Here is a 27958-nt window from a genome sequence, read left to right on the forward strand (position 1 = left end):
CTACATCTATTAGTATAGACACTATGATTTCTGTCTATTTATGGTCTTTTCTGGTTTAAAAAAGTGAAAAATTAAATGTATAATTTTATCTATGTCATACCTTAAATTAAGTACATGTTTTATGTTCATACATTCAAGGGAACTAGTTTATTACATTCTTGCTGTAACGTTTTTGGGTAAATTGCTGTTGTTATATGGCGTCATTAAAGTAGTTATAGGAATAATTATGCAAGTGTATTATTCTGTATCACCTAAAAAATGCACAACAAATAAATACATAATAATAATAACAAACAAAGACCACCACTTCTAAATTTTCACTTCAAGCACTGAATGTATGTGTGTATGTGTATGTGTATGTATATATATAATTATATATATATATATATATATATATATATATATATATATATATATATATATATAAACATTTCTTTCAAATGTGAATCTTCTGTGTATAGATAATTTACATAGTTTCCTTAGTTTCCTTAGAACACAAACATGCATTTGCACATGTTTACATGGTGTGATGATTAAATGTTGACTTAATGCACAGCTTATGTGCGACATAGTTTTGTCCTATGGGTTTGAGATCACTCAGCAAGTGATCTCAAGATGCATCAAGTGTTCTCCATATTCTCTTAATTTGAGCGATTGAATTATACTTAATTAGTGGCATGCATAAAAGGTAAATATGGCTATGCAAAATTGTATGTTTTTTTCCTGTCTGTATCCACATTTACTTACAGAAGTATCCATCCTCTGCAAGGCATACTAACAAACAACATAGCACATATTTCCCGGCAACTAAATTATACCTAGCAAATGGTCAGCATATCATAATTAGCAAAGGAAATGGCCAGATTATCATACCCAGGAAATGAATCATACAAAATTTGAACAGACCAAAATAGTACAAGTGTAAGTATTATGTGAACAGGTACAATGTATTTAAAAAACATTTCCACAAATAAAAAATTATGAAATATGAAAATTATGCTTTGATTTTGCAAACCTAAACTTGCACAACTACAATACATTATGAAAAATCTCACAATTTGTTAATTGACTTCACTTGTGTAACAAATTAATGGTTCATCTTCTGTTACTTATAGTGTAAATATAAATATCTCTTTCTCTATGAGGTCCAACAGCACTTTCAAGCCTCCCCAAACAGGATTCCCAACAAGAGAGATAAAATTATAGAGAGGCACAAATTTGGGCATGGGTACAAAGACATCCCTCAGAATTCAGTGCAGTCCAACGTACAGGTATCAAAGATGTTTGAAACTAAAGCCACATTGCCTATATTAGGCCATCCCTGAAATTTAGTTGTCTGACAAGTAGTTAGAGAAACTGCTTTGAGGTCAAAAGTGACATTGCACAAGCTACAGAAGTCAGTTGCTGCAATGGAAGATAACATCTTTGGGTCAACAATCCCCAAGACAAGCCACAAAAAGGAGCTTTATGGGATGGTTACAAGGAAGAAGTCATGGCTGGAAAAACGGAAAAACCCATATCCTTGCCTATTCAGAGTTTGCAAAATGCAGAAGATATTACAATTATCTGACAGAAGTCTTGTAGTTTGAGAAGTGTCAGAACCTTAAATTTGCTATTTATTGCAGTCCCCCAACTAACCTAACCCAACTTGAGTTTTACAAATAGAAATGGGATAATATTGCCCCAAACTGGTGTTCAAAGCTAATAGAGACTTATCCAAACCAAGACTACTGACTATAATGGCTGCACGTGTAGTTCAACTGCTTATTAACCAAAGAGTATGACTACCTAATCCTGGGCCTCATTAATTAAGGAACGCAAATGCTGATACATCCCCTATTTTGCATAAAATCCCACTGTACCTGCCCAGAATCGAACAAAAGGCCAGTGATCGCAGAAAAATAAAATTTGCCTTTGAGAGCAAAGTACCCTTACAACAACTTATGATTTCAGGGGCGGAACGGGGAGGGAATGGGCGTAAGCACATAGTCAATGTACAGTGAATGCTTTTCCCAGCTCCAGAGCACACAAAAGTACGCTGTTTTTCAGATGTAAGTTTTGCACCTGCTCAAGGTCAAGTGTAACTAACGGATGATAGTGAATTGACTATTCAACTGACACTACTCATTCCATTATACAACCCTATATAAGACTGACAAAGAGAGAATACTCTAGTGCTATTTCGTAAAATACCACACATCAGAATAATTTTATGCAAGTGGATTTCTAAAGTGGCTTTTCTAAGTGGTTCTATGACTTTTGTGTCCAGATTACCTGGCAATTTATTTGCAACCCTTAGTATGCCCCTGCACTACATCTAGTTTACAGTGCATTTTTATTTCCATTGAAATTTGCTGCTCAGAACAAAAATCACACAACAATAATAACAATTGTATTTTTTCATTTAAGCTATGTTGCTAAGCACTAGTCTCACCCTTTGTGGCCTGACCATTTCCACGTTAGCGGCAGTACATGATATTACATGGGTCCCTACGATTGATTTCCCCACTGGACCCTTCATGCTCCAATCTGACACTGACTACAATTTGGTCTGTAATTGTGTTGGCTCTTTCAATACCGCCTCACTGGAATGAACAGCTGAACAGCAAACAGGTAGTGCTTATGTGTTACAGTTGTTGCTAATAATACCCTTCAATCAAAAAAGTTTTTTAGGTTTCCTCCTAAAATATAGCTTGGTTTAGCCTCATTTATGTCCTACATTAATAATTTGAGTTAGAGATTGTCTCTATTACAGATGGTGATGTTGTGTGTTTGAAGCTTTTTATGTACTGTCTTGTTGTTTTCCTTCTCTATGGCGCTGCAGACCTTATGTGGCGCCCTATAAAGATTAATAAATAATAATATTATATTATTGTAGTGCACCTTGAAATACGCTTGTCCGCAGAACTGGAGGCACAAAACAAATCCCATGGAAATTTTAGGAAGAGATCAGAATACCACCAGCTCTGAGCTAGTGTAAAATCAACTACTTTTGCAGAGTAGAAGTGGCTATTTGCCCCTCAGCAAGGTAAGAAACACTCCTAAAAATGTCCCCTCTCTACCGTTTCTCATTTTATGAATCTGGTTCGACAAAAGGAGATCTAATATCTGCACTGCTCCATATAATGAGGCACTTCAGTACACCTGCTTTTACTACTCTCCAATTGAAACAGATTGGCTTTTGCTTCATTCAATTTAAAATATAAGAGGGATCGCAGGAGATCTAAAATAGGTTGAACTTGATGGACTGGTGTCTTTTTTCAACCTCATTAACTATGTTACTTTACTAAGAATACATTCCCTATGCCCAGCTCCTTTCCTCAGCCTGTGCAATCTTCTGCTCCTCTGTAGGTACCACCATCTCACTCTAGAATCCCACGTATCATGGTGAAAATCAGCGTTCACTTGTACAAATCATGGTTCACAGTGGTTCCAAAGCTGGTTTTGTAAATGATCAAATACTGCTTTGTATTTTACTGCATAGTCACAGGAAATAATGTTTTCTGGCAAAAAGGTGTGTGTGTGTAACAGGTTAGTTTTTTGATTGTTTAAAAAAAAAAATGCAATGATTTCCAGCCTTATAGATTAAAATTTAATACTTTCATTACTGTCACTACATTGTAATAAATATCATTATAAAATTAAAATGTATTTTAAAACATTGATGATTATCTTTGTGCAGGAGAACTTCATTCATCAAATGTCATCATGACCAACAATATAAACAGTACATAACATTAATAGGTTAAAAGACAATAAGTGCATGACTTAGGTTTCATAATTAACAGGAGATAATTTGCACTGTAGTGCATAAGTGCTGGAGAAATACAGGGGCCTCGTCCGCTTGTGTTGCTGGATGACCAATCATAAAAGTTTTACCTGACAATAGATGTCTGGCATATCTTACTACAATTGATCATGATAGCAGGGCTTCTCTGTTCCTGAAACATCTGACCAGAGCATCCAAACTAAACAGTACAACTCCACAGAGTACAAGGACAATGTTTCTTCTAAACAAAAGCTCACAGACACCATGTTGTATTACAAAATATATTTGTTTGAGCTTCAAAGATTTTGTGGAGACAATTTGTATGAGAATGGAAATGTCAGTAGTAGTCAAAATGGGAATAGTTGTATAATAAGTATCCAAGTCACTTGATAACAATTTAAAATATTACTCCTGAACTTTTCCAGCTGTAGTTTCAGGGTATAACTTCCAATAAGTCAGTGCAATGTACATTGAGTTTCAATTTACAATACAAAACAAATATTTAAAAGTTATTCAGCTTTTAGATGTGTTGTCCTCCTAATTTATTAAATGAAATTATTGTCTGCTGCAGTAATACTGGTAAGGAGTGTTTTGCTAACAGTTTTATGGAAGTCTGTGCTCGTTAGATTCTGTCCATCTCATTCAGTCTAGGACCATGAAGATACTTCTTTTTTAATGACAACCATACTTTCCTTAGTGTTATATGCACAATTGAAGTCAGATAAATTGTACAAGGCATTACATCTTGCAGCTCTGTCCATTTGCTTTGCTTGATCACTATTTTGGTGTTCGAAAGTGAGGTCTTTTTCCATACCTCTGTTTTTGACTCTCAGCTTCTGAACCACGCCTAATTCTTGGAGGTGGAACTGGTGCCACCGTTTCCCCATATGGCTCCCTGTCTTCTCTTAAAGTTCCAAACCTTGCCTTAGATAACAGGGGCTCCCGTAGAGGAGATTTATCAAGTGATCTGGATTCCTGCATATTGTCGTGTAGTCTCTCATCTGTCCACTCAAGTCCACTGACGTATGGAACTCGTTTTTGCCTCTCATTCCTTAAGATTTCCGCAGCTCTGGGGTAGAAGTTCAACTCTTGGCTGGAGTTACCAGCATCAGAGTCACTGTCACCTACTGTATATAAAAACAAAACAAAACACAATAATAGCAAGATTATGTTAATGTTGCTGTCTTGATGTTGTCTGAGAAACGATAGCAGGATTTCCAAAACACTGATGTAGTAAATATTACTACTAAGCCACAATTTTGAAACATTTGCCTCCTAAGTTATGCAGATAAGAGTTTTTTCTTTTCTTTTTTCAGCACTAAGACCATTTAAATCATGTTTGTTAAGGTGTATGTATTACAATAGATTAGCAATTTCTGATTCAATGGAATAACAAAAACAACCTATATGTCATGTTAACCATTAGCCCCAGAAAGCTAAGCTATGTACCAGTTTTATCTGCTATATGTCATTAGTTAAGGGGCTGACAAGTTGAAGGCAAAACACAACCAAGAGAAATCTCCATATTAACCTTCATACAAATCCATTATTCTATGACATTATGTGTTATTTGCCATCAACAAAGTTTCATGTTTTCTTTTTGCTATTCACTAATGCAGCAATAACTAGTTAATAAACATAATAAATAAACGTCGTAGTCTGCGGCACTGGCCAGACGCTGGAGCTCTATAACAGATGTGTCTCACCTTTGAAAGAAGCTGCATTTTTCCGTCTTGATCCTTCAGAGAGCTTTGTGTGCCCGGGAAGAGACAAGTACCGTGCTGGGTGAACAGTGGCCTAGGTAGAAAATGCAAAGGATAGCCCAATGTGTACTGCAATTATCAACACCATCTCCCCATTATTAATTGACCAAGATGCTTGATATGAGAAAATGTCAAACTAGACTGGAGGGGAAGTTAGAACATGCCCTTTTCATTGCCTTTTGCACAAATATACCTATTGTCACGATCTGCCTCTGTCTGCAATACAGCATCTCCTCTGTAGATGCTGCTTTACCTATACCAGATCCTGCCTGCAAGGGGTTAAGCTTTCATTTCATCTAGATCCTAATCACCTGTGCCTGGTCATTATTAAGACCGCCTTTCCAGCAGATTGGAGCCAGTTCATCAATTGTCACTGTTACTGGTCTCACTCAGAACGCCTGTGATCTGTTCCCGATTTATCTCCTGGTATCGGACTCCTGTTTAACTTATCAAATTGCACTTTTTTTGTGACCCTGACCTTGGCTTTGTAGACTTATGCTCCCTGGTACTGTTGTGGTTATCCCAGCTACTCACCCTAGCTTGCTGACATTCCTCCAGTCTGCTCTTTCCATGGAGCATCCAGTCTCAGCTTTAAGACACCATATCAGTGGGTCTACTCCCATCAGTTCTAGACTGTTTTTCTGAGCATATTTCAATATCTTCCGCTGTGGTATTATTAACATCAGTGTACTCTGCATCCTAAGTTTCCTGTTACCTCCCGTGGTTTCCCAGAATTTTGCAGCCATCACTTGTGATTGTGCAGCTATGCTACAGACTATCTATTTTATTGAGCTGTCACCTGTGTTTATCCTGCTACTGCTGCAATTACTATACCCACTAGCTGCTGCCACTGTACCACTTAGTTTATTGCATTCTGCATCAATTGCCTGTGGTTTCTTTGGACTTGTACTGACTCTACTATTCTATGCATCTACCTGTGTGATCCTTGTTTGAAATAAAGGACTGTTTCATTTTCACATCTCTCCGTAACTGGGAACCCTTATGGTATGCTGGGAACCCTAACACCTATATTTCCCACCAGCTCATACATAAGTGCATTCCCAATTGTGTTTTTGGAAAGCACCATCTAAACGCTGTATATGACCTTTTGCTGTATGGCAGGTAAAGCTGGAAAAGCAAATTCTGTGTACTATAACTTTTTGGACCACCCCCTTTATTAATTACAATTTTTACATTTTTCTCCTAAAATACTCCTCGTTCAAGTCTATTTATATTTTATAATCTGTCAAGGACATCAGAACTGTCAGTATTTAATGTGTCACATTTGTCTTCTTAAATGTTTTATTATTTTAATATTTGCCTATCAGAGGAACCTGGAAGGGACAAAGTGTAGCACTGAAACTATAGAATGAGCCCTGAATATCTGCATCTCTAGGGCACTCATAGCATGTAGGTCATATTGCTGGAGGATGAAAAATTCTGCAGGCACCTGCTATCTTAAGAACATCCTCAAGTGTGCACTCTACAGCCCATGAGACTCCATTAAATTGCTGTCTCCCAACATGAAATCTTTCTTTTGCATGTCCGTGGAATACAAGGCACACAGATTCACCCAGCCTGCCTTTAGCTATGAATACTCGTTCCGTCAAGGCTCTCCCATCAGAAAAATGAAGCACTTGCACCCCTCGCACTCACCAGCATCTTGACATGCTAGTTGTGCACATTCCATGTATATGAGCATATTCCTGCCAATAAATATGCAAGACTCGCATAATAACATTTTCCCTTTAAAGTCAATAACTTGAGAATAGGGCAACAATGCACTATTAACACATAATTACTAAACTTTTAAACGTGTGTGTTTTCATATTATTAAACTACATTGTATCTTGGGAATTTTATGATGGTTTATTTAGTATTGTCTTCCTGAAGATGGTTTTCTTCATTATGTGTTTTGGATGAAAGCCCTAATTCCTGCAGATCAACTAACCCTTGGTAATATGACCACACCTAGTTATTAAAAGTAGGAAAAACAAATGTACCGGTCTACTCCTTGTCATTAGACTATTATGCTTCTTTAAACTCTCTCTCATGCTGTGTCTCCGACGAATCAGTATTTCTTTTGCTTGTTTTTCATTGGTCCCACCGGCAAGATTGTGCCTGTTGTAGGAGAGTGTCTGGAATAAGAAAAAAAAACTGCAGTTAAAATCCACTGCTTGTAGTCATTGCTTCAATATATAATAGAATGCCAGGCCAGTTTGCTGTAATATATATATATATATATATATATATATATATATATATATATAGTGTCTCTGTAATGGTCGGTAATCGGTAATCCTCGGCTCCATCTGATTACTGCCCCAAGACTTGTGGTGCAGGATAGGTGAGATTAGCTGGAAGCTTAACTAGTTTTGTTGCTGTAATGACACTGCCTCAGAGGCTTCCTCCATTTCCTCCATCTGACCTGCCAACCCATGTTTATTATTGATAAAAAAAAATTGTTTCAATATTAGAAATTTAAAAATTTAACAGCGGCTACCTTTGAACAGCGCGAATATGGTCACAAAAGTTTATCAACCTTTTTCATGATTAGACTGTGCGCGATTTTATTCCATAATGGATTTTAAAAAGGTAAACCATAAAAACGCCTATATAAAATATCTTACTCGCTGACGTATCTGGTAGAGGTTCTTTGATAATACATCTCGCATTTCATTAACTTCAATTGGAGAAAGAGGTTTCACTTTACTTTTTTCATATGTTCTGTAAAAAATAAATCCAATTATATTTAAAAAAATATATATAAATTAAATGTAGGTAAAATAAGATTAATAACTTAATCACAATGCAAACATCACACGACACTGTAAAATTCACTTGGATATCCAAGTAAATAAAAAGTTTATTTATGGTGTAAAGAGCAAGAATACAAAATGATTTGGCCAGTAACTACAGCTGAAGCTTAGTTTATTGATGCAAACAGCACTTTTGTAATTAAATCAAAATCCAGAGTTATTTACATTTACACTAATCAGAGACCTGCCACAACATAACACAGATTTGCAACTTAATCCTTAAACATTGTGCATCATTCCTGGAACAGTGGCAAAGTAGATAGCATTGCTTTAGTGCAGTTCTTCTGAGGCCTTAGGTTCAATTTCAATGAGGGGTCTACCTGCAAGGAATTTGTATGTTCTTGCTGTGTTTGCATGGATTTTTTTGGGTTGCCCTGTATTCTTCCCACCATCTAAAAACATGCTGTAGGTTAACTGGCTTCTTACTTAATTTGCTCTTTTGATAACAAACCCACAGTTCCTATTTTCGAGAGATGGAGTTTTGACTAAATATGCTGGGTTTAGAATGATCAAGGTCAGGGGTGGATTGGCCATAGGCCTTACCGGGAATTTTACCGGTAGGCCGATGACTTAATGAGGCCGTCCGTAGGCTGCTTGTTTTTTTTGTTTTTCTTTGTCCATTCATTTTTTTTCACTTGAAATCACCGGGTGCCCAGATCTGCTTAATCCGGGCAACCCGACACTGTGCCGAATGGGGGTGGGGAGGGAGCATCCCCCCACCAGCCAGAGATACCAGCTGGCCGCGTATTATAGTTGGTGGCTGGACCACCTTCCCCCTAGTAGCTGCGCCTGCGATCCCTCCCTCTTGTGTGGCTGCAGTGGTCACATGGGACGCGCACCACATGACAGGTGCCGTCCCATGTGTGCTGAGAAGCGCGACTGGAAGGTGTGTGTGTGCAAATGTAATGTAATATTTGTGCGTAGGGGGGCCTCTAAATGTAATATGTTTGTCTAGGGGGCCTCTAAATGTAATGTGTGTGAAGGGGGTCTCTAAATGTAATGTAATATTTGTGTGTAGGGGGCCTCTAAATGTATTATAATGTTTGTCTAGGGGGCCTCTAAATGTAATGTGTGTGAAGGGGGTCTCTAAATGTAATCTAATATTTGTGTGTAGTGGGCCTCTAAATGTAATGTAATATTTGTGTGCAGAGGGCCTCTAAATGTAATATAATATTTGTCTAGGGGGGCTCTAAATGTAATGTAATATTTGTGTGTAGGGGGCCTCTAAATGTAATGTAATATTTGTGTGTAGAGGGCCTCTAAATGCAATATAATATTTGTCTAGGGGGAGCTCTAAATGTAATGTAATGTGTGTGTGTGTGTAGGGGGCCTCTAAATGTAATGTTTGTGTGTGTGAGGGCAGGGGGGCATATGGCTATGTAGTGTGTGTGTGTGTGTGTGTGAGGGCAGGGGGGCATATGGCTATGTAGTGTGTGTGTGTGTGTGTGTGTGTGTGTGTGTGTGATGGCATGGGGGCATATGACTATGTAGTGTGTGTTTGTGATGGCAGGGCAAAATATGGCAATGTAATGTGTGGATTTGATGGCAGGTGGGCATATGGCTATGTAATGTGTGTGTGTGATGGCAGGGGGACATATGGCAATGTAATGTGTGAATGTGATGGCAGGGGACATATAGCTAATTTAATGCTGTGGTGGTTTGAGGCTATTAATTGAATGTGGGGATGAGTTTGGACAGGAGGGCTATTTATTAAATGTGAATATGAATTATTTAATGATGGTTGTAGGAAATGGTTATAATTATTAAACGTAAATGCTATTAATTTATTGCTGGGGCTTGAAGGGAGGGAAATAGGTTTATTTATTAAATGTTAATACTATTATTTTAATGTTGGGGCTGGAGGGGGGTCTAATTATTAAATGTGGGTGCTATTGATTTAATGCCGGGAATGGTTGGAGTTTTCTATATTTCATGTACCCATTTTTTTTTCCAAATAGGGCTTCCAACATTCCAGGATCCAGACAAACAGCAACTGATCTAAAGAAACCAGCAGTCGCCGATGGTGAAAGTCATAAACAACAGGTAGGAGAGACCAGGACAGTCTGCCAACTGTCCTGAATGTGTTGGGGCACTTCAGAATTTGGGTGACTGTCTTGCTTAGTCAGGATTTGATCCAACAACAAGGACAGTTGGGAGAAATGTCCTGCTTCAAACTGTACTGCTCGTGAAAGCAGAGCTGCGTGCAACTAACAGTAGTGCACACAGCTTTGTTTGTGTATTTGTCTAAAATGTATACAATATGATAACCTCCCTGTTTTAAGTCATCACATCTAGGTTTTCTTAAATGTAACTACAACAATATTCCAGTAGTTCTAAATCCTACTTTAGTGTTGGCCCCACCTACAGTTTATTTGGTCCCGCCCACACGAGCCACTTCAATAATTTTTTCCAGGGCCACTTTAAGTTCCCAATCCGCCCCTGATCAAGGGTATGTGTCTCAATTAATCCCGGGTCTTTACGATGCGAATCCTAGGATCTGCACAGTTTAGCGTTTATACTAACAGGGCGCTGAGTCTAACGAGCAGATGGTGTTCACCAGGAACTGCCGCAAAGCAGTATGGTCTTAACTGCGTCTGATCGCAGGTCGCGGCCCCTGCCAGAGTACTGAGTGAGACCCTCTTGGAAAGGCAGGAGAGTAGAAGGAACTTGATAGGAGTGTCAGCCTTGCAGACAAATAAAGTAGAATAGTCGGTACCTGAGTGGAGTGTCAGCTTTGCAGACGAGTACAATAGAATAGTCGGTACCAGAGTGGAGTGTCAGCTTTGCAGACGAGTAGAGTAGCAGGTACTTGAATAGAGTGTCAGCTTTGCAGACAAGTACAATAGAATAGTCGGTACCTGAGTGGAGTGTCAGCTTTGCAGACGAGTAGAGTAGCAGGTACTTGAATAGAGTGTCAGCTTTGCAGACGAGTACAATAGAATAGTCGGTACCAGAGTGGAGTGTCAGCTTTGCAGACGAGTAGAGTAGCAGGTACTTGAATAGAGTGTCAGCTTTGCAGACAAGTACAATAGAATAGTCGGTACCTGAGTGGAGTGTCAGCTTTGCAGATGAGTAGAGTAGCAGGTACTTGAATAGAGCGTCAGCTTTGCAGACGAGTATAATAGAATAGTCGGTACCTGAGTGGAGTGTCATCTTTGCAGACGAGTAGAGTAGCAGGTACTTGAATAGAGTGTCAGCTTTGCAGACTAGTAGAGTAGCCGGTACTTGAATAGAGTGTCAGCTTTGCAGACAAGTAGAGTAAACTTAGTAGCCCCTTCTTTGGTACCCAAAGGCAACTGAGGAACAGGCACTGAAGGTTTGGAGGAAGTGCCTTTTGTATTTGGCGCCAGGATTGCCTGGCCAATAGTAAGGAAGTCAGTGATTTCATACTTCCCTGATCTGCGCATGCGCAGACTCGAATCCAAGATGGCGGTGCCCGGGATGGAGCGGACCGCCGGAGCCAGGTAAGTTTGCTGGGGGTCGGGTGAGCTGTCCGATACCCGGGCAGGTGACAGTATGGTCTAAGTTCCTACTTTACATTTGGGAATGTCAGCATATATGATGTGTATGTGTTATGGAGCTTAGCTTTCAAGTTACATCAGTGTCCTCTATGTATTGCACCACATCTTCAAAGAACAAATAGATTTGCTTTCAGAGATTCACTAGCTCTCTCTACAATATGTCATCTACAGCATCATAAATGTCTCAAAAATACACTTATATACAAAGAAGCATATCAGACAGCAGTTTATAGTTATTTCATAGAGTTTGTGCTGTACTTACGTCAATGAGGATAAAGATGGGTCCCTACTTAGACCAGTTTCTGCCATCTCAATAGCCTGTTTAATTTCCAGCTTTTTATATAAGGACACAATGCTTGATTTTGGCTCATTTTCTCTAATCAAAAGTTTACGCAGGTATTTTTCGTCAAATTGTTTAAACCTATGTGAAACACATATATCTTTAATTTTTCAATGGATACATATAAACAATATGAAAAAATTCTGGCGTAACAGCTAAATGTTTGGAATCTTTTATGGGGAACCTCAATCCAGATAAATTTAAAAACCAAAAAGAAAAAAGTAAATAATTATGACACCAAGCATTTCTTCCTATAGTCACTCTGAGGAGCCCTGCTACTGAGGACTGAGGATTAGAATGCTGGAAACAGTGTAGTTTAATATATTTTTAGTATAAAGTTTCTTATCGATATAGCCTTATTGTACTTTGTGTAGCCTTGTTTTTTCTTAAAAATGTAGAGAAAAGGTATATATCCTGCCTGTTCTTCTGTACGTATAAGCCTCATGGGGGCGTATTCAATTGTCGGCGGAAACGCCGAAAATCCCACGGTCCGCACACTATTACCGTTATTACGGTAATAGTGTGCGGAAAAACCGTTACTACGGTAATTTTCTCGCTGGATTTCAGCTCGCAGCTCAGGGAGCTGCGAGCTGAAATCCAGCTAACTATTACCGTAATAACGGTAATAGTTTTAACGCGCCGCGGAAAACCCAACAATTGAACACGCCCCTTAGTGTTATATTTACTAAACTGTGGGTTTGAAAAAGTGGAGATGTTGCCTATAGCAACCAATCAGATTCTAGGGCCTGATTCATTAATGATCTTAAATGAAGAAGTATGTTATTTCAGTCTCCTGGACAAAACCATGTTACAATGCAAGGGGTGTAAACTGGTTTTCTGTTTTGCAAATACGTTAAATACTGACTGTTTTTTCATGTAGCACACAAATACTTGATAGCTTATTTGTACACTGAAATTTAAAGATGATATTTTTGTGCTACATAAAAAAAAACAGTCAGTATTTAACTTATGTGCAAAACAGAAAACTAGTTTGCACCCCTTGCATTGTAACATGATTTTGTCCAGGAGACTGAAATAAGATACCTCTTCATTTAAGATCCTTAATGAATCAGGCCCCTAGTTATCATTTATTTAAGACATTCTGCAAAATGACAGCTAGAATCTGAATGGTTGCTATAGGCAACATCTCCACTTTTTAAAACCACCTAAACTTGACCCACCCCGACAAAGGTGATTTGTGCAATTAATGAGGCATTGCCAAACCATTGTGATATGTTCTGCAGTCATTCTGATATATAGAACAATAGATTAAGTGCCAACCTTAGGGTTCTCCAAAATACTTTAAATTTGTGAGGAGGAGAGGTGAAATAGAGCTTTGTAATGCTAAGGTACCCTGATTATTAATATTAAAGCAAAGCACATTTATACTGGAGGAAGGGTAGCACTGTAAATATAAAAAAAAAAAAATAAGAACTGAAAATCTATATTGTGCAATGAAGGTGCATGAATATTAAAAGTTGCCAGGTCAATCCGCATACTGCTGCTTAAAAGCTTAAAAATCGTCTCACTGCTTTGTGAGACATTTTTAATAAATATTGTATTCAGAATGGACGAGTTATCCCCAGGTGTCTTTTACATATGAAATAATCTTATCTAGGTCATTGTACAGTATATTAAAACCACAATAGAACTTTTGTAATTTCTTTCATAATCTTTTCTGTGCTTCAATGGAATAAAGAGTCTTTCTATTTCTCCTGCTAGAATGTAATTCAATATGCTCATGTCCATACAATGTGGAAAAGAAAAGAACCAGCAAATGAGAGCTGGGTAACACAGAAAGTAAGCATTTGTGTACTGCAGGATCCTGGTTACCAACGATCACTTCATTTATTCGAAGTCACTATATTTACTGCTTAACATTAAGGAAATGTTTTGCCTGTCATTAAAAATTCAAGCAGTCAGTAAAATGCAATAAATTGACTATACAAACCTAAGTATTTTAGGTTTTTGCGGGCCTATTAACCATTTATTTGTCATTTCTTAATGCCATTATTTTTAACATTGCCACCAAATTTGTTTTTCAATTAGCAGTAAAGAAAACATATTCAAAGCAACCCAGTACAGAACTGGACAGTGAATATCCCCTACAGAATCCTTTTCAAACTCCTCACCACCACTTACAAGGCTCTCTCTCAGTCTACTGCCTCTTACATCTTTAACCTCCTCTCCATTCACACTCCCGCCCGCTCCCTGCGCTCAGCCAATGATCGCCGCCTCTCCTCTACTCTGATCACCTCTTCCCACTCTAGAATCCAAGACTTCTCCCGTGCTGCCCCCCTTCACTGGAACGACCTCCCTCGCTCCATTCGTCTCTCACCCAATCTGTGCTCCTTCAAGCGGGCTCTTAAAACTCACCTGTTCCTTAAGGCCTACCAACCATCCACTTAACCTCTCACCTCTTCTGGTTCTCCCCTGCCCCCTTTCTCTCTCCCCGTTGCTTCACTGGCTAACTTATGTACCTGATTCTGTTTACCCTCCCTTAGGATGTAAGCTCGTATGAGCAGGGCCCATCTTCCCTCCTGTCTCCATACCTGTTCTTCTGCTCCGTCTCTACTGTATCTGCCTGCCTGGAGTTTCTGAAGTACTGGTACTTTGTGTTTAATGTTCTGTACTGTCTTACCCTGTATAGTCTACTGTTTGTACCATGTACGGCGCTGCGGAAACCTTGTGGCGCCTTACAAATAAACAATAATAATATTAATAATAATATTCATGACGACTGCTCCTTTTTAAAGAGAATGTGTACTAAAATAAAGAATCATATTAATCATACTTGTCTTTGCAGTAGTTGTGTCCCCAGTGACCACATACATCTTCAATGCCTGCCTTTACATGATCCAATAACTGTGGATAAAATGACAGCTGCTTATTGGTACAGTAAATACAATTCACCGTTCCACACATTCATATATATACAAGTTTAATGGAAAGCAATGTTTTGTGTACCATGTCAAATATTAGAGATAAGACACTGAGCTCTTTTGGAAATGTAATTTGCACTACTCTCCTGCAGTTGACCTAATACGTGTAGGTAAACATTTAATAAAGTGTAATTTGCAAAAATTTACTTAATATTGACGATCTGATATAATGGAGTAGATTAAAAGAAGTCTATAAAAATATTCACGAATTGGCACAAAAATACAAGAACTGTAAATAATGGATAGAACATATTTGTTAACCACATTAAAAGATATTCTCAAAATGTTGTTTGTTATATGTTTTCAGAAGAGAGAGGGCTTCATTTGGTAACATATTGGATTATATAATTTATGTCTCTCTAATTAGAGAAAAATAGGGGGGGGGGGAAATAACAACAAACAAATTATATTTTCTCTCCTCAATTCATTTATTTGTAGAACCAGATAGATTTTGAGGATTCACCAGAAAATGGGTCTGCTATCAGCACTAACAGATCGGAAAATAAATGATCTAATAGTAACTATTACAGCAAGGAATTATTAGTGTAATGCTTTGCATAGGAAGCCTGATTCAGGTTTTTGCATATACCATGCACAGAAATACCTGTGACATCACATGCTAATGTCACAGAATATCTTGTTACAAATGCAGAAGTGCATAGCATTCAATGTAAATGATTGATTGGACCTCTGGCTTCCATTGACACAGGGGTTTACTAGTCCCCCTGGTTTGACATTGTGACTTCAGCCGGTCATGGCAGCACATGACTGCCATTGTGTGGAGACATTTAAAAAGTGCACCACAACTTTGTCCTCTGCTGGGATAACTCCAAGGATTCTAGTGGAATATAACCTGAGACAATGGGGACATACTCAGGTTAATTAAGGGGCAAGGCCAAGATGATTAAATGACACTCCCAGCATTAAACCCTTACAAGCTTTTTTCAGCCAGAACAAGCTTCCAGCTGATCAGGGCTTTCTGTAGAGAAGGTAGGGGGAGGATGAATGCAGCTACAGCCCCCACATCTGTATCCTATGACTGTACCCCACACGGTCCTTACCCATAACCCACCTAGCTTCAATTTATGAACAATTAACAACAGCATCATTGCAATAACAGCAAACACATTTTTACAATACGTAACATAGAATGAATAAGTGTCCTATATAGGCATGGCTACAGTCCCATTATTCACATGTATTTAAACACTGCATTTGTTCTCTAGTAAGCTGGGGAACATTAACAGGGCTATAAAAAGGACATGTTATGCTCAACATTTTGTGAGAAACGAGGGACAGGCTGGTTATGGTGATATTAAACTTGTTTCGTCACAACAGTGCATTGCAGCTTGCTGTACCTCTGTCCACCTCTTAAAGCGCCTACTATGGGCACGTGTGTGTCCAGTACTGGACCATGGAGCAATGGAAGAAGGTGGGCTGGGCTAATCAATCCTATCTTCTTATACATCATGTGGACAGCCTTGTGCATGTGCGCTGGGAAAGAGATAGCGCCAGGATGCATTATGGTAAGAAGGCAAGCCGGTAGAGGCAGTGTGATGCTCTGGGCAATGTTCTGCTGGGAAATGTTGGGTCCTGGCATTCATGTGGATGTTACTTTGATATGTACCGCCAACCTAAACATTGTTACAGACCAAATACATCCCTTCATGGCAACGTTATTCCCTGATGGCAGTGGCCTCTTTCAGCAAGATAATGCACCCTGCCACACTGCAAAAATTGTTCAGGAATGGTTTGAGGAACATGACAAAGAGTTCAGGGTGTTGACTTGGCCTTAAAATTCCCCAGATCTCAATCTGATCAAGCATCTGTAGGAGGTGCTGGAAAAGCAAGTCAGAGCCATGGAGGCCCCACCTTGCAGCTTGCAGGACTTAAAGGATGTGCTGCTAACATCTTGGTGTCAGATATCAAAGGACATCTTCAGAGGTCTTGTGTGGAGTCCATGCCTCGACGGATTAGAGCTGTTTTGGTGACACAAAGTGGACCTACACAATATTAGGCAGGTGGTTTTAATGTTGTGGATGATTGGGAGGGGTGTGTGTGTGTGTGTGTATTTTTTTACATTATCAGAATTTTAATGGCACAAATAAAGATTTGCTTACATGGAAAATATTACATTTAACACTGTCACTTTTTTGAAATTACATTTTCTTTCAATGGTGGTTATAATTACAAATATTGAGAATATCCTTCCCCCCAGAATTCTGATATACACTATAAATACTAACTTTCTGTAACACTGTCATCATTAATCCAGATACCCTCAGGTTGGATTAATGATGACTGGTAGAGGATATTTTACCTCTACCAGCCAGTTAATGAAAAATATCGGCGATAGATATTTACTGCACGATGCGGCGATAGAAAATCTCTTCTATCGCCATTTTTTGTTTATATAGACCCCACAATCTAAAATTGACTGTAGGCTCAATTTTGGTTGTTAATTATTTGAACTATCAGCATAAATGTCCCTGGAATACCCGTTTATGAATTTCTTCACTGATGTTCTGCTGCTTTTTATTTGCTTTTTTCACATTTAAAAATTCCACCAAAGGACGAATGGTAATGCCCTGAAAAAAAGAAGAGAAATTGTAGTGAACATACAAAATTTTTCATGTATGACTTTTGTTGAAAAATGACATTCAGCAGGTTTACAGTGAAGCCCAGAATGGTTCTATACACAAATGTTACACAAGTGCAGGAACTACAATTGGTGCAGCAGGTGCCATGCACCGGGGCCCATGGAAATATTGGGGCCCGTTGCATGGCAGATGCAGAGGGTCGAGGGCCCCAGTTCCCTAATCCCCGCCTCCCTGCACCGTGGCCCACAGCTCACTAGTTTCGCCTCTGTGCCCATGAACAGTCCAGATTCAGATTGGGAGTGTTACAGTTGCAGTGATTTCGGCTAATAATAAATACACAGGTAATTTAATAAATACAATGCACATTTCCTCATCTTTAAGCACCTTAAAATAGACTTTTACAGCACATCTAAACCATCACTTGCACTTGAAATACACCCTGGAGGGTGTCTGTGTGTTTGCAAGCTAAGTGGTATTTATAGTCGACCCCATTTATAAATAGATGTAATGCAAACTGCTGAAATGTGCAAAACAAGATGTGAATGCTAAATCTTCATTCACAAGGTTTGCCGTATACAGGAATTGGTCTGTATATATGTGCATATATTGACTGTGCTAAGTTACAAGCATAAACAAACATTTGGCAGATACTATGTTCAACATTCACACCAGATCCCAGGATCTTCATTCATGTTGTGCCTACAAACACATATATAAGCAGACGATTTTGAAGAAAATGGCTTAATTAGCAGACAAAATGACATTGTGTATGACTGCATGAGCATCTTTAGTGTCAATTTCATTATACAATTTCTGATGAAACTCAAGCAAATAATATATTCCCACCTGAATAAAAACTGTAAAAAAGATCACTACTATTGCGGCCGTAATAAAAAGTTTCTTCCTCGGAAATGCAGGGGAGTCAGGGAGGAGAAACACGAGGGAAAAACATATTGCTCCTCGAAGCCCTCCATAGGCAATGATGAACTGGTCTTTTAGTGTCAGTGTTATTGTACGGAACCGATTGATTATAAGAGTCAGAACAAATACACCTAAAATGGAAAAATAACATTACTTCATAACAACTGTTAATCATAGCTGTCGCCTACGCACAGAGGAGCCCGTTATTTTGTGGATGAACCAATATACATGAGAATGCAGCTTTACAATACACAAATTGCCTCAGTTGTGTGATTATTCCATGAATATACAATAGATATACTTTAACATTCGTGTGTATATATATATATATATATATATATATATATATATGTATATATATATATATATATATATATATATATATATATATATATATACATCATCATTATTTATAGGGCGTGACAGATTTATTAGTGTCAGAAAATTATCTTACAGATATGACATACAAGAATACAATAAGCATTATTTGTGGTCAGGACCATACAGATGTGGTTATTTTATGTCTGCATATGCTATATATAAATAGTGTCCTTTTCTACTACATATTTCACACTGCGCCTGGGAATCAAATTTATATCACTATTTAGAGGAGAGGGACCCCCCTCTTATACATTATTTCCCTAGAAGGCTGCATTATACATTTAAGAGGAAGTGCGGTTTCCCACACCTAGCTTGTTTAGAGCTTACATTAGCTATCTGTAGCGAATAATAAACTTTTGCTTTTGTGGTGTATTGCCCTCTAAGTTATATGAAAAAGGCTAATATACTATATTCTGTTACTGCTTTATTGTGGGTCAGATGCTATAAACACTACTTCATACAATAGATCTTATAGTGTTTGTGAGAAATAATAAAAGAGTAAGAGGGCAGGAATTGGCGTGAAGTAGCATAAACACAGAGGTTGTGTATATTAGAGAAGTGTGGCAATCAGCCTGAACGCAGTTAAAATCACGTGGGTGAGTGATTAGGTGTTTAGCCTATGGGCTTATTCTATATGTGAACCAATAGGCAGAGAGGGGGGGGGGGGGGGGGGGTGGTTTAGTTTTATATAGGTTATGTTCTCCACCATTTTCCCCTCTCTGTTTCCGGATTCCTAGCTGTGCAGTTGGAGCTGTGGACTCAGGCCGTGTGGAGAGTGCTTTTGTGGTATCGTATTGCAGGGCTGTGTATTGTACTTGTTCTGTGTCTTTGTGTGTATTTTTCATCCTTCTTGTCTCTGTTCCCTCCGTTTTCCTCTTCTCCCTCTCCCTTCTCTGTTCCGTCCTTCACCCCCCCTCCCCCTCTTCTCCTTTCTCTCTCTTCCCCCCCCTCCCCCATTTTTCTCCCACAGTACCTTCTACCTCGTGCGCTTCGGTGCTCCGTGGTGTGCATCCCCCCTCTCCTCCTTTCTTCTGGTTTCCAGCTGTCGCAGTCATGTCGCGGCCTAGCACGGTGCGTAGCGCACCAGCTCGATATCGGGAGGCAGGGCCAGGTCCAGTGTCCCTTCCATCTTCCCCGTCTTCCCGGTTAGCGGGTGTCCCTCTCTCGGCCCCTGGCGGCGTGCCCTCCCGGGGGTCGCGCAGTGCCTCCCCCCCTTCTTCTTCCAGGAGTGTGGCTGTCACGAGGGGGAGGCGAGCTTGGGTGGGCATAACGGGCGGCGGTCTCATTCCATTGGCCCAGGCATCTGGTTCCCCGGCGGGGGCAGGTGTGGGGGCGGTTGGCCCTGTCATCGGGGAGGTTCAGGGGGGGTCCTTGGTCCGTTAATGCCCCTCCGATAATGCCCCCCAGGCCAGTTTCATCAGGTGGTGTGTTTAGGGGCTGGGAGTCTTCCCCAGTCCGTGGGTCCCGGGGAGATTCCAGGCCCAGGGTGGAAGATAGGGTGGGGTCCACATACCGAGGTTTGGGGCCTGTGATTTGGGATCCTCCTATCCCGGGGGGGGCTACCTTTCCCCCCCCTGTCAGTGAGTCCGTTCCAGGGGTGTTAGCGGGGGGGTCAGTCATGTTCTTCCCCCTTCCACCACGGGTGTTTTAGTGGGGACAGCAGATTAGCGGGGCTAGGTCTGTATAAGCCCTGGCATGCCTGGCATGGAGAGGTTCCTTTGCCTCCGGTGGGGGGAGGGGGAGGGGCGGACCCTTCGGGTCTTGGGGCTATTTTTCCCTGGGCAGGTAGTTCCTTTGCGGCCTCACGGGGTATGGCCGGGGCAGGTTCCAGGGTAGGGTTTTCCTCAACTCCGATAGGCCAGTCTAGCTCGCGGTCTCCTCTCCCTCAGTTCCCGGCAGCCATGGCGTTTCCCGCCCGGGTTGCGTGGGATTTGCCGTACACCCCGGTGGGTGGGCCGGCCCTGGTCCCGGCAGGGGCTGGGGGGGCCCTCCTTACCCTATTCCCTTTGGGGTTTACATGCATTCCTACCCGGTGCCCGAAGTGCCCATTGGGGGGAAGGTGTACGACCTGGGTGTGGCCCAGGCGCTTCAATGAATAGACCCCCTCCCCAGGGGTTTTTAGGGTTAGAGAAGGAGCTCTTAGGAGGCACTGCTTCAGTAGCAGTGGTAGATTCACCGGCAGTGATGCCAGCAAGACTGCCAGATGTTAACGTGCCTCTTGTTACAGATTCGCAAGTTATGGTTGGAGGGACGAGAATGCAGCCATTGCAGGTGGTCGGTGACAGGCCAGGAGCGGAAGCGCGAGCTCTGGTCGCAGCAGATAGTCTGTCACCGGCAGCAAGGACAGCAGCTGATCGGTCGGGAATGGAATCTCAGCAGGCGGCTGTCACGGAGGACGTAGCAGCACCAGGTCCTTCCGGGGCGTCAGGATCCGGGCCACAAGTGGAGGCTGTCGTTGGTGGTGAGTTGTCGGATGTTGTTATTTCACAAGAGCTCACACATAGTCCTCCTTTGTCCTCCACTGACGAGGATTCTCCCTCTTCATCGGGGGAGGGTCCTCGAAAATTGATAAGTTGCTTAACACACACTTTGGCAAGTCTAGATCCCAGGGAGGGAGACGGGATGTGGCAGCTAAGTTGGCAGTGTCCAAGGTCCTATGGTGCTATGTGAGAACACGGCTCTTTTAGCAGGGTTACGGCACAGTATTAAAGACAGGATTAGGAAGGGATGGTTCGTTAACATGTTCGAGATAACGAAGGCGGCCAAAAAGGGTTTAGACGCAGCTTGCGAAAGAGGGGGTATCGGCGAGGAGGCATATAAAACCTTCTCTAATTGGGTGACCGGTTTTTGTGCCTTTGCGGCATGCTACATTGAGACGAGGCCGGAGGCGCATGAGGAGGTCTGGAAATATTTGCACCTCATAAACGAGATGTATATTAATGATCGTCCAGGAACCTGGCTTAAATACGATGAGTTATTTCGAGAGAGGGTGGACGGTCGTGTTGATATGCCACTGGGGGTGAAAGACATCGAGATTTGAATGCAACTTAACCGGGCTAGCTTAGCTTTCGGTCCAGGGGCGCAAGGGAATCGGTTTCTGCAAGGGGGGAGACGTAGTGCTCCCCAGTTTGCTAAGAACAGATGTTTCGCCTTTAACAATACGTCCTGTGGGCGGGGGGAAACGTGTACGTATCGACACAGCTGTACGTATTGCCGCGGACCACATTCTGCCAAGGAGTGTCCGAGGAGTGCCCCCGGTCTCGGCAGAGGTCGTGGCAGCGACGGAAATATGGGTTAAGGGCCCCTCCCCTATTCGTATTGATTATTTAGAACAATGGCTTAGATTATATCCAGATGCAGAACAGGCTTCTTTTCCCTGGGAGGGTTTTCGTCACGGGTTCCGGTTGCCGATTGGGGCAACAGTCAAGGCCAGGGCGGCGAGAAATTTAAAATCAGCTTATATTTTCCCGGAGGTCTTGAAGAAAAGATTCGTGGAGAAATTAGCCTAGGACGCATGATCGGCCCTTTTAGCTCACCCCCTTATCAGATTTAGTCATTTCCCCGGTGGGGATTGTTCCTAAAAAGGTACCGGGTAAATTTCGTTTAATTCAACATCTGTCACACCCGGTAGGCGAGTCGGTTAATGACGCTATCGATCAGGACATAAGCTCGGTAGTTTATCAATCATTTGAGGAGGCCCTATTGATGGTTAGACACTTTGGCGCGGGAGCTCTCATGGCGAAACTAGATATTGAATCCGCTTTCAGATTACTTCCCCTTCACCCAGATTCCTTCAAATATATGGGTTTCCAAATTAAGGGAGGGTTTTACGTGGATAGATGTCTGCCCATGGGTTGTTCTTTGTCATGTGCCTATTTTGAAGCTTTTAGTTCCTTCCTTCATTGGGCAGTTCAAGCAGGGACGGGGCAGGAGGGCATCGCTCACTATCTTGATGATTTTTTGTTTGTTGGCCCGGCCGAGTCCTCAACGTGTAAAGACCTATTGTTCTCTGCACAGGCCCTGTTCTCAGTCATGGGGGTGCCAGTGGTGTGGGACAAGACTGAAGGTCCGGTTACATGTCTGGCTTTCTTGGGGATTGAGATAGACACAATGGCGGGCTGCTCTAGGTTGCCGGCAGATAAAATCATGAAGCTAAAAGGGATGATATATAATGCTATGTCTTCCCCCTCCCTTAAACTGAAAGAAGTTCAGGCTCTGTTAGGGCTTTTTAACTTTGCATGTAGGGTTATTCCAATGGGTAGGATTTTTTGTAGAAAGCTACAGCTTTCTACGGTGGGTATGAACAGGCCGCATGCATTGATCAAACTAAAAGAGGAGATTAGGCAGGATTTGTTGGGTTGGACATCTTTCCTGGGGAGATTTAATGGCATTAGAATTTGGCCTCCCCCCTTATTTCCACCAGGGACTTAGAATTGTTCACAGACGCAGCCGGGTCTAAAGGTTTTGGAGCATACTTTCAGGGCGAGTGGTGCGCAGCTTCTTGTCCGCAGGAGTGGGTTGACAGTGATTTGATTAAAAACTTACTAGTATTGGAGCTATTTCCCATTATAGTGGCCCTGGAGTTGTGGGCTTCTCAGCTTAAGGGTCATAATGTTTCCTTTTGGTGCGACAATTTGGGAGTGGTCCAGGCAATTAATCGCCAGAATGCATCGTCAAGACCAGCTGTGAATTTATTGCGGGTTCCGGTGCTTCTTTGCTTGGACTGCTACATTAATGTTCGTGCTAAACACGTCCCTGGGATTGAAAATGGCATTGCTGATTCTCTTTCTCGTTTTGATTGGGGGCGGTTTAGATTATTGGCCCTGAGAGCTAATCCCGTAGGTATAGCTTGTCCATCTTATATTTGGCAGATGATCGGTCCGGACTAAGGTTTTTGGCTGAAGCGGCCCTAGCTCCCTCTACGCTGAAGGCTTACCGGTTGGCGTGGAAACGCTGGGAGAGTTATTTGGTATCTTCTGGTAGGCGATTTACGGGCAATGGTTCAGACATGGAGGATTTTATGTTGAGGTGTTATCAGGAGGGGCTTAGCAAGGCGTCCATGTCTTCCACTATAGCAGGTATAGCTTTTATGTCTAGAGTCCGGGGGTTAACGGATCCTACAAAATCCTTTCTGGTTAAGAAAGCCCTGAAAGGGTGGGCTAGGTTACATCCTGTACCAAGAGATCACAGACGTCCCATTGACACTTGTTTGTTGTCTCGATTGTTAGGAGTATTGCCTAATATAATGGTGGATGCCTTTGAATCTTCCCTTTTTAGTACAGCCTTTTCCATGGCTTTTCACGGGGCTTTGAGAGTAGGGGAGTTGGTTGCTCAGTCTAAGAATCAGTTAGGGTCAGCTATCTTAGCAAGAAATGTCATTATGTATTCGGATTCCGTTCAAATTAGAATTGCCCGGTCTAAAACAGATCAATTGGGAGTTGGTCATTGGTTAACACTTTCAAAACAGGTCAATGGTATGATTTGTCCGGTCAGGCTCTGTCATCAGTTATCAGAAGCACGCCCGCAACATGCGGAAGCTTCGTTAGTTCATAAAGACAGTTCCCCAGTTACCAAGTTTCAGTTCCATGCCATTATGTGCAAAGCTCTAAGAGACCTGGGCTTACCCCCCTCTTAATTCGGAACACATTCCTTTCGTATTAGCGCAGACAGTGGCAGCAGCAGATGGGGCTTCTAATTTAGCTATACAGGCATTAGGTAGATGGAAATCTAGTTGTTATAAGCGATACATTAGACCTGATGTTTAACAATTTGTTTTGCTTCCCTTTTACGCAGTTCTTCTTTTTCTTCGCTTTTCTCCCTTAGGTGGTAGACCCAGGGGCTAGCTGCTCGCCGCTATTTGCTGGTGCGTGAAGGGCTTTTTCCAACCGGGTTTTCACCTTCACCTGGGTCACTGCCTTTATTTTTCTGTTCTATTTTAATGTTGGAAGTAAAATCACCCTTGTTGTTAGTTTCTGGGTTTTTTCTTCCTGTTTTGTTTGGTTATTAGTTTCATTAAGTTTTTAGTCTATGGGCAATTTTTAGTTGTTTTTGGCATTACGTTTGTTACAAGTTGTTATTTTTGTAGGGGTTGATACCAGAAAAATCTCGGTGTGGTTTTTTGGACATTGCTATATCTTCTGGGCCGGTAGACACCCGTTTGTGCGTTCATGCCCGTGGTTCCCTGTGAATTCAGAAGTCATTTGGATAGGCCGTCGAGGTATGAGATGGAGGCAGTTCTTGTCGGTTTTATCCTGTGAGATTGCTGTTCGCGGATTTCCCGATATCCTCGTGGTTCACTTGGGTGGTAATGACATTGGGCAAGTTAAATCCCTGGACCTCATTATAAATATTCGTGATGACATTTTATCGGTCTCTGAGAATTGGCCGTCTATAAAGTTATGTTGGTCCTACATTGTTCTCCGCAGGACATGGAGGTCTGATTTGCCTCTTACGGCTATTGCATCTGTGGTCAGAAAAGTGAATCAGGTGGCTAGTAAGGTTTTCCGCCAGTCCGGGGGTTTTTCCATTTCTCATCCTTTGTTAAAAGCTGAATATATTCATCTATTTAGAGTAGACGGGGTTCATCTGTCTGAAGAAGGCATTATCTTTTTTATAGATCAGTTATTTTGGAAACTTAGAGCTATTTTTAGGGCTGTGGTTGGCGGGCTGTATTTATAGTCATCTCTGCAGCGTGGGTGGGAGAGCAGTGCAGTTGGTAAGTTTGCATATGGTGCTTGGGTTATATGGTCATAGGTCACTACTCCCCCTTTCGGATTGTGTTGTCATCACGTGTGTTGGGTCCAGTGAATGGGACTCTGGGCCAGTATGTTGAATATCTTGCTGGCGGTTTAAATAGGGGGTGTAGTCTTGCCGTTGGACATATATTTCGCACCGGCCAATAGATAAGGTATGATCCTGGGTTGGTGGTTCAATGGTCTGACCTTTCCACCGTTATTGGTTTTGTGTTTGCTGACTGCCCTGCTCTCGTCCGCCTTTCAGCCCCTTTAGTTTAATATTATCCATTTAATAAATATATTTTAATTCCAACGTTATTCTGGTGTCCGTCGCGTTATTGGTTTTAAGATGGTATTATGGTAAACACTATGAACTTCCACACTGTGCATTTTAAAGTAAAAGTATTGAGCTTACCAAGAGTTAACTTAAGTTGTAGGGGGTTTGGGTAGGTACTAGCCAATCAGTTTTAGAGTTCAGGGAGGAGCTTCGTGGAGGAAGACTTATAAGGGTGGCAAGTGGCACTTAGATTTCTCTTGCCTTCTGGAAAGTTTTATGGTAATTATAACTTGACTGAACTGGTAAGTATTGATGATAGTGATTTCACTGTGCTATTATTTCAATTCTTTCTATATATTTTTTTTTTCTATAATCTGTTTATTTGTATTTGCTATATTTATCACAGTCATTTATTTCTTTAACTCATAATTTTTCCTTGATTCTATAGTTTTATTCCCCCCTCTTTTTTTATTTTTATTTTATTCCTTCTATTTTTCCCCTCTATTTACTTATTTCTCTTAATTTCTTCCCCTGCTTTTGTTTATTTTTTTTAATTTCCCTTTCCTTCTATTCTCTGCCCGGCAGCCTGTTAGCCCTGCCCCCTTGCGATGGCATCTAATGTGCTGCGGCCTAGAAGACCCCGGGTTCCCCCGCATCGCCTCATTGAGGCTGCCTGGGGTCCCCCATCTGTTGGTTCACGGCGAGTCCTTTCTGCGAACTCGCCACTTGTTGTCCCCTTCCCCTTCACTCTCCCCATTTGCTGAGAATCGGACAAACGAGAGGAGTCAACTGCGCGCGCTCGTCCTCGCAGTGCAACTGCGCATGCGCAGCATCGTTCGCACGCACAGAAAATGGATCCATTTTGGATTTGGCCGATCCGGAAGCACCCACGACATTATCCACTGCCACCAATGAAGGTATGGCAATGAACGTGTACCACACTGTTAGTGGGGATAACCTGGCAGTTAAAGAGGGCTGTAATATAGGTGGCGCTGGTTCAGCGCTTGTCAGCAATGCATCTCCCATTTCATTCATTGGTGGCAGGAGACAAGAATACACAATCTACCCTCCTCTTCAATAGGATCAGCCTAATGATGAGATAGGTCACTCACTTCAGACAGGTGTGATGGCAAGGGTACTGGAGAATGATTTAAATATAAACTTGGTACCCATAAACACTCAGAGCAGTTCGCAGGTCCCTTCATCGCTATGCAGTACTATGGTTTCAAGGTCACATGCCCAAACCCCTTTAATTTTGCCTGCAACATTAACTGCGCATGTTTCAGGTGCTATGGCTACAGCGGTGGTTGTTGCGGCAGCATACAGTTCACTGACTGCTTCTTCCACTCTGCCTAATCCCTCTACATAGTTAGTTGAATTTAATCTCTCCCAAATTCCCACTGGTCACTCCACAACCAGTGATAGGTCGCAGCATGGCGCTATTTCTTCCCCATCTCCTTCGCTGACAGCTTTTGCACATGCTCAGCGCAGCGCCTTTCCCTGGCCTGCTGGCCAGGCGGCTGGTGGTCACGTGTCACCTGCGCCGGCGCAACACAATTTTCCTTTGCAGGATGTGGGTACAAATTGGTTTCCAACTGGTACGAATGTTGCCCCTTTCATTGTGAATTTCACAATCTGTCTGAGCTTATTAACACTTATTTTCCCCATTCTTCTTATTTGACAAATCCCATTTTTGAAACATTTTGCTCAGGTTCCGGTCAATAACAGGGTTCAAATTTGTCATGGGGGAGAGGCATTCCTATCAGTCACATAATACCGTTGACTCCTGCATCGCTGGCAATTTCCACATAAACTCACAGGAGTTCTGCTCAATCACATGTCTCTAGTGTTATGCTTGCTAGCAACGTGCCACTGGTCACTATTGGCCCAG

The 27958-nt window shown here is 41.5% G+C and overlaps 1 protein-coding gene across 1 annotated transcript in view; it reads right to left on the minus strand.

Annotated features, from left to right (window-relative positions):
- Nucleotides 1-3578: 3578 nt before the first annotated feature.
- The window catches only part of LOC142141581 (sodium/hydrogen exchanger 2-like), an 85066-nt gene continuing 60686 nt past the window's right edge, over nt 3579-27958 (minus strand). Inside the window, exons 5-12 of the mRNA XM_075200199.1 lie at nt 18601-18806; nt 17653-17742; nt 15007-15077; nt 12135-12293; nt 8163-8259; nt 7536-7670; nt 5476-5566; nt 3579-4896 (exon numbers count right to left, since the gene is read on the minus strand). Coding sequence (XP_075056300.1) covers nt 4547-4896; nt 5476-5566; nt 7536-7670; nt 8163-8259; nt 12135-12293; nt 15007-15077; nt 17653-17742; nt 18601-18806 — 1199 coding nt within the window. The 3' untranslated portion in view covers nt 3579-4546. The remainder of the gene's footprint in view (nt 4897-5475; nt 5567-7535; nt 7671-8162; nt 8260-12134; nt 12294-15006; nt 15078-17652; nt 17743-18600; nt 18807-27958) is intronic.

Source organism: Mixophyes fleayi, chromosome 2 (assembly GCF_038048845.1).
Source record: "Mixophyes fleayi isolate aMixFle1 chromosome 2, aMixFle1.hap1, whole genome shotgun sequence".
Lineage (NCBI taxonomy): Eukaryota > Metazoa > Chordata > Amphibia > Anura > Limnodynastidae > Mixophyes > Mixophyes fleayi.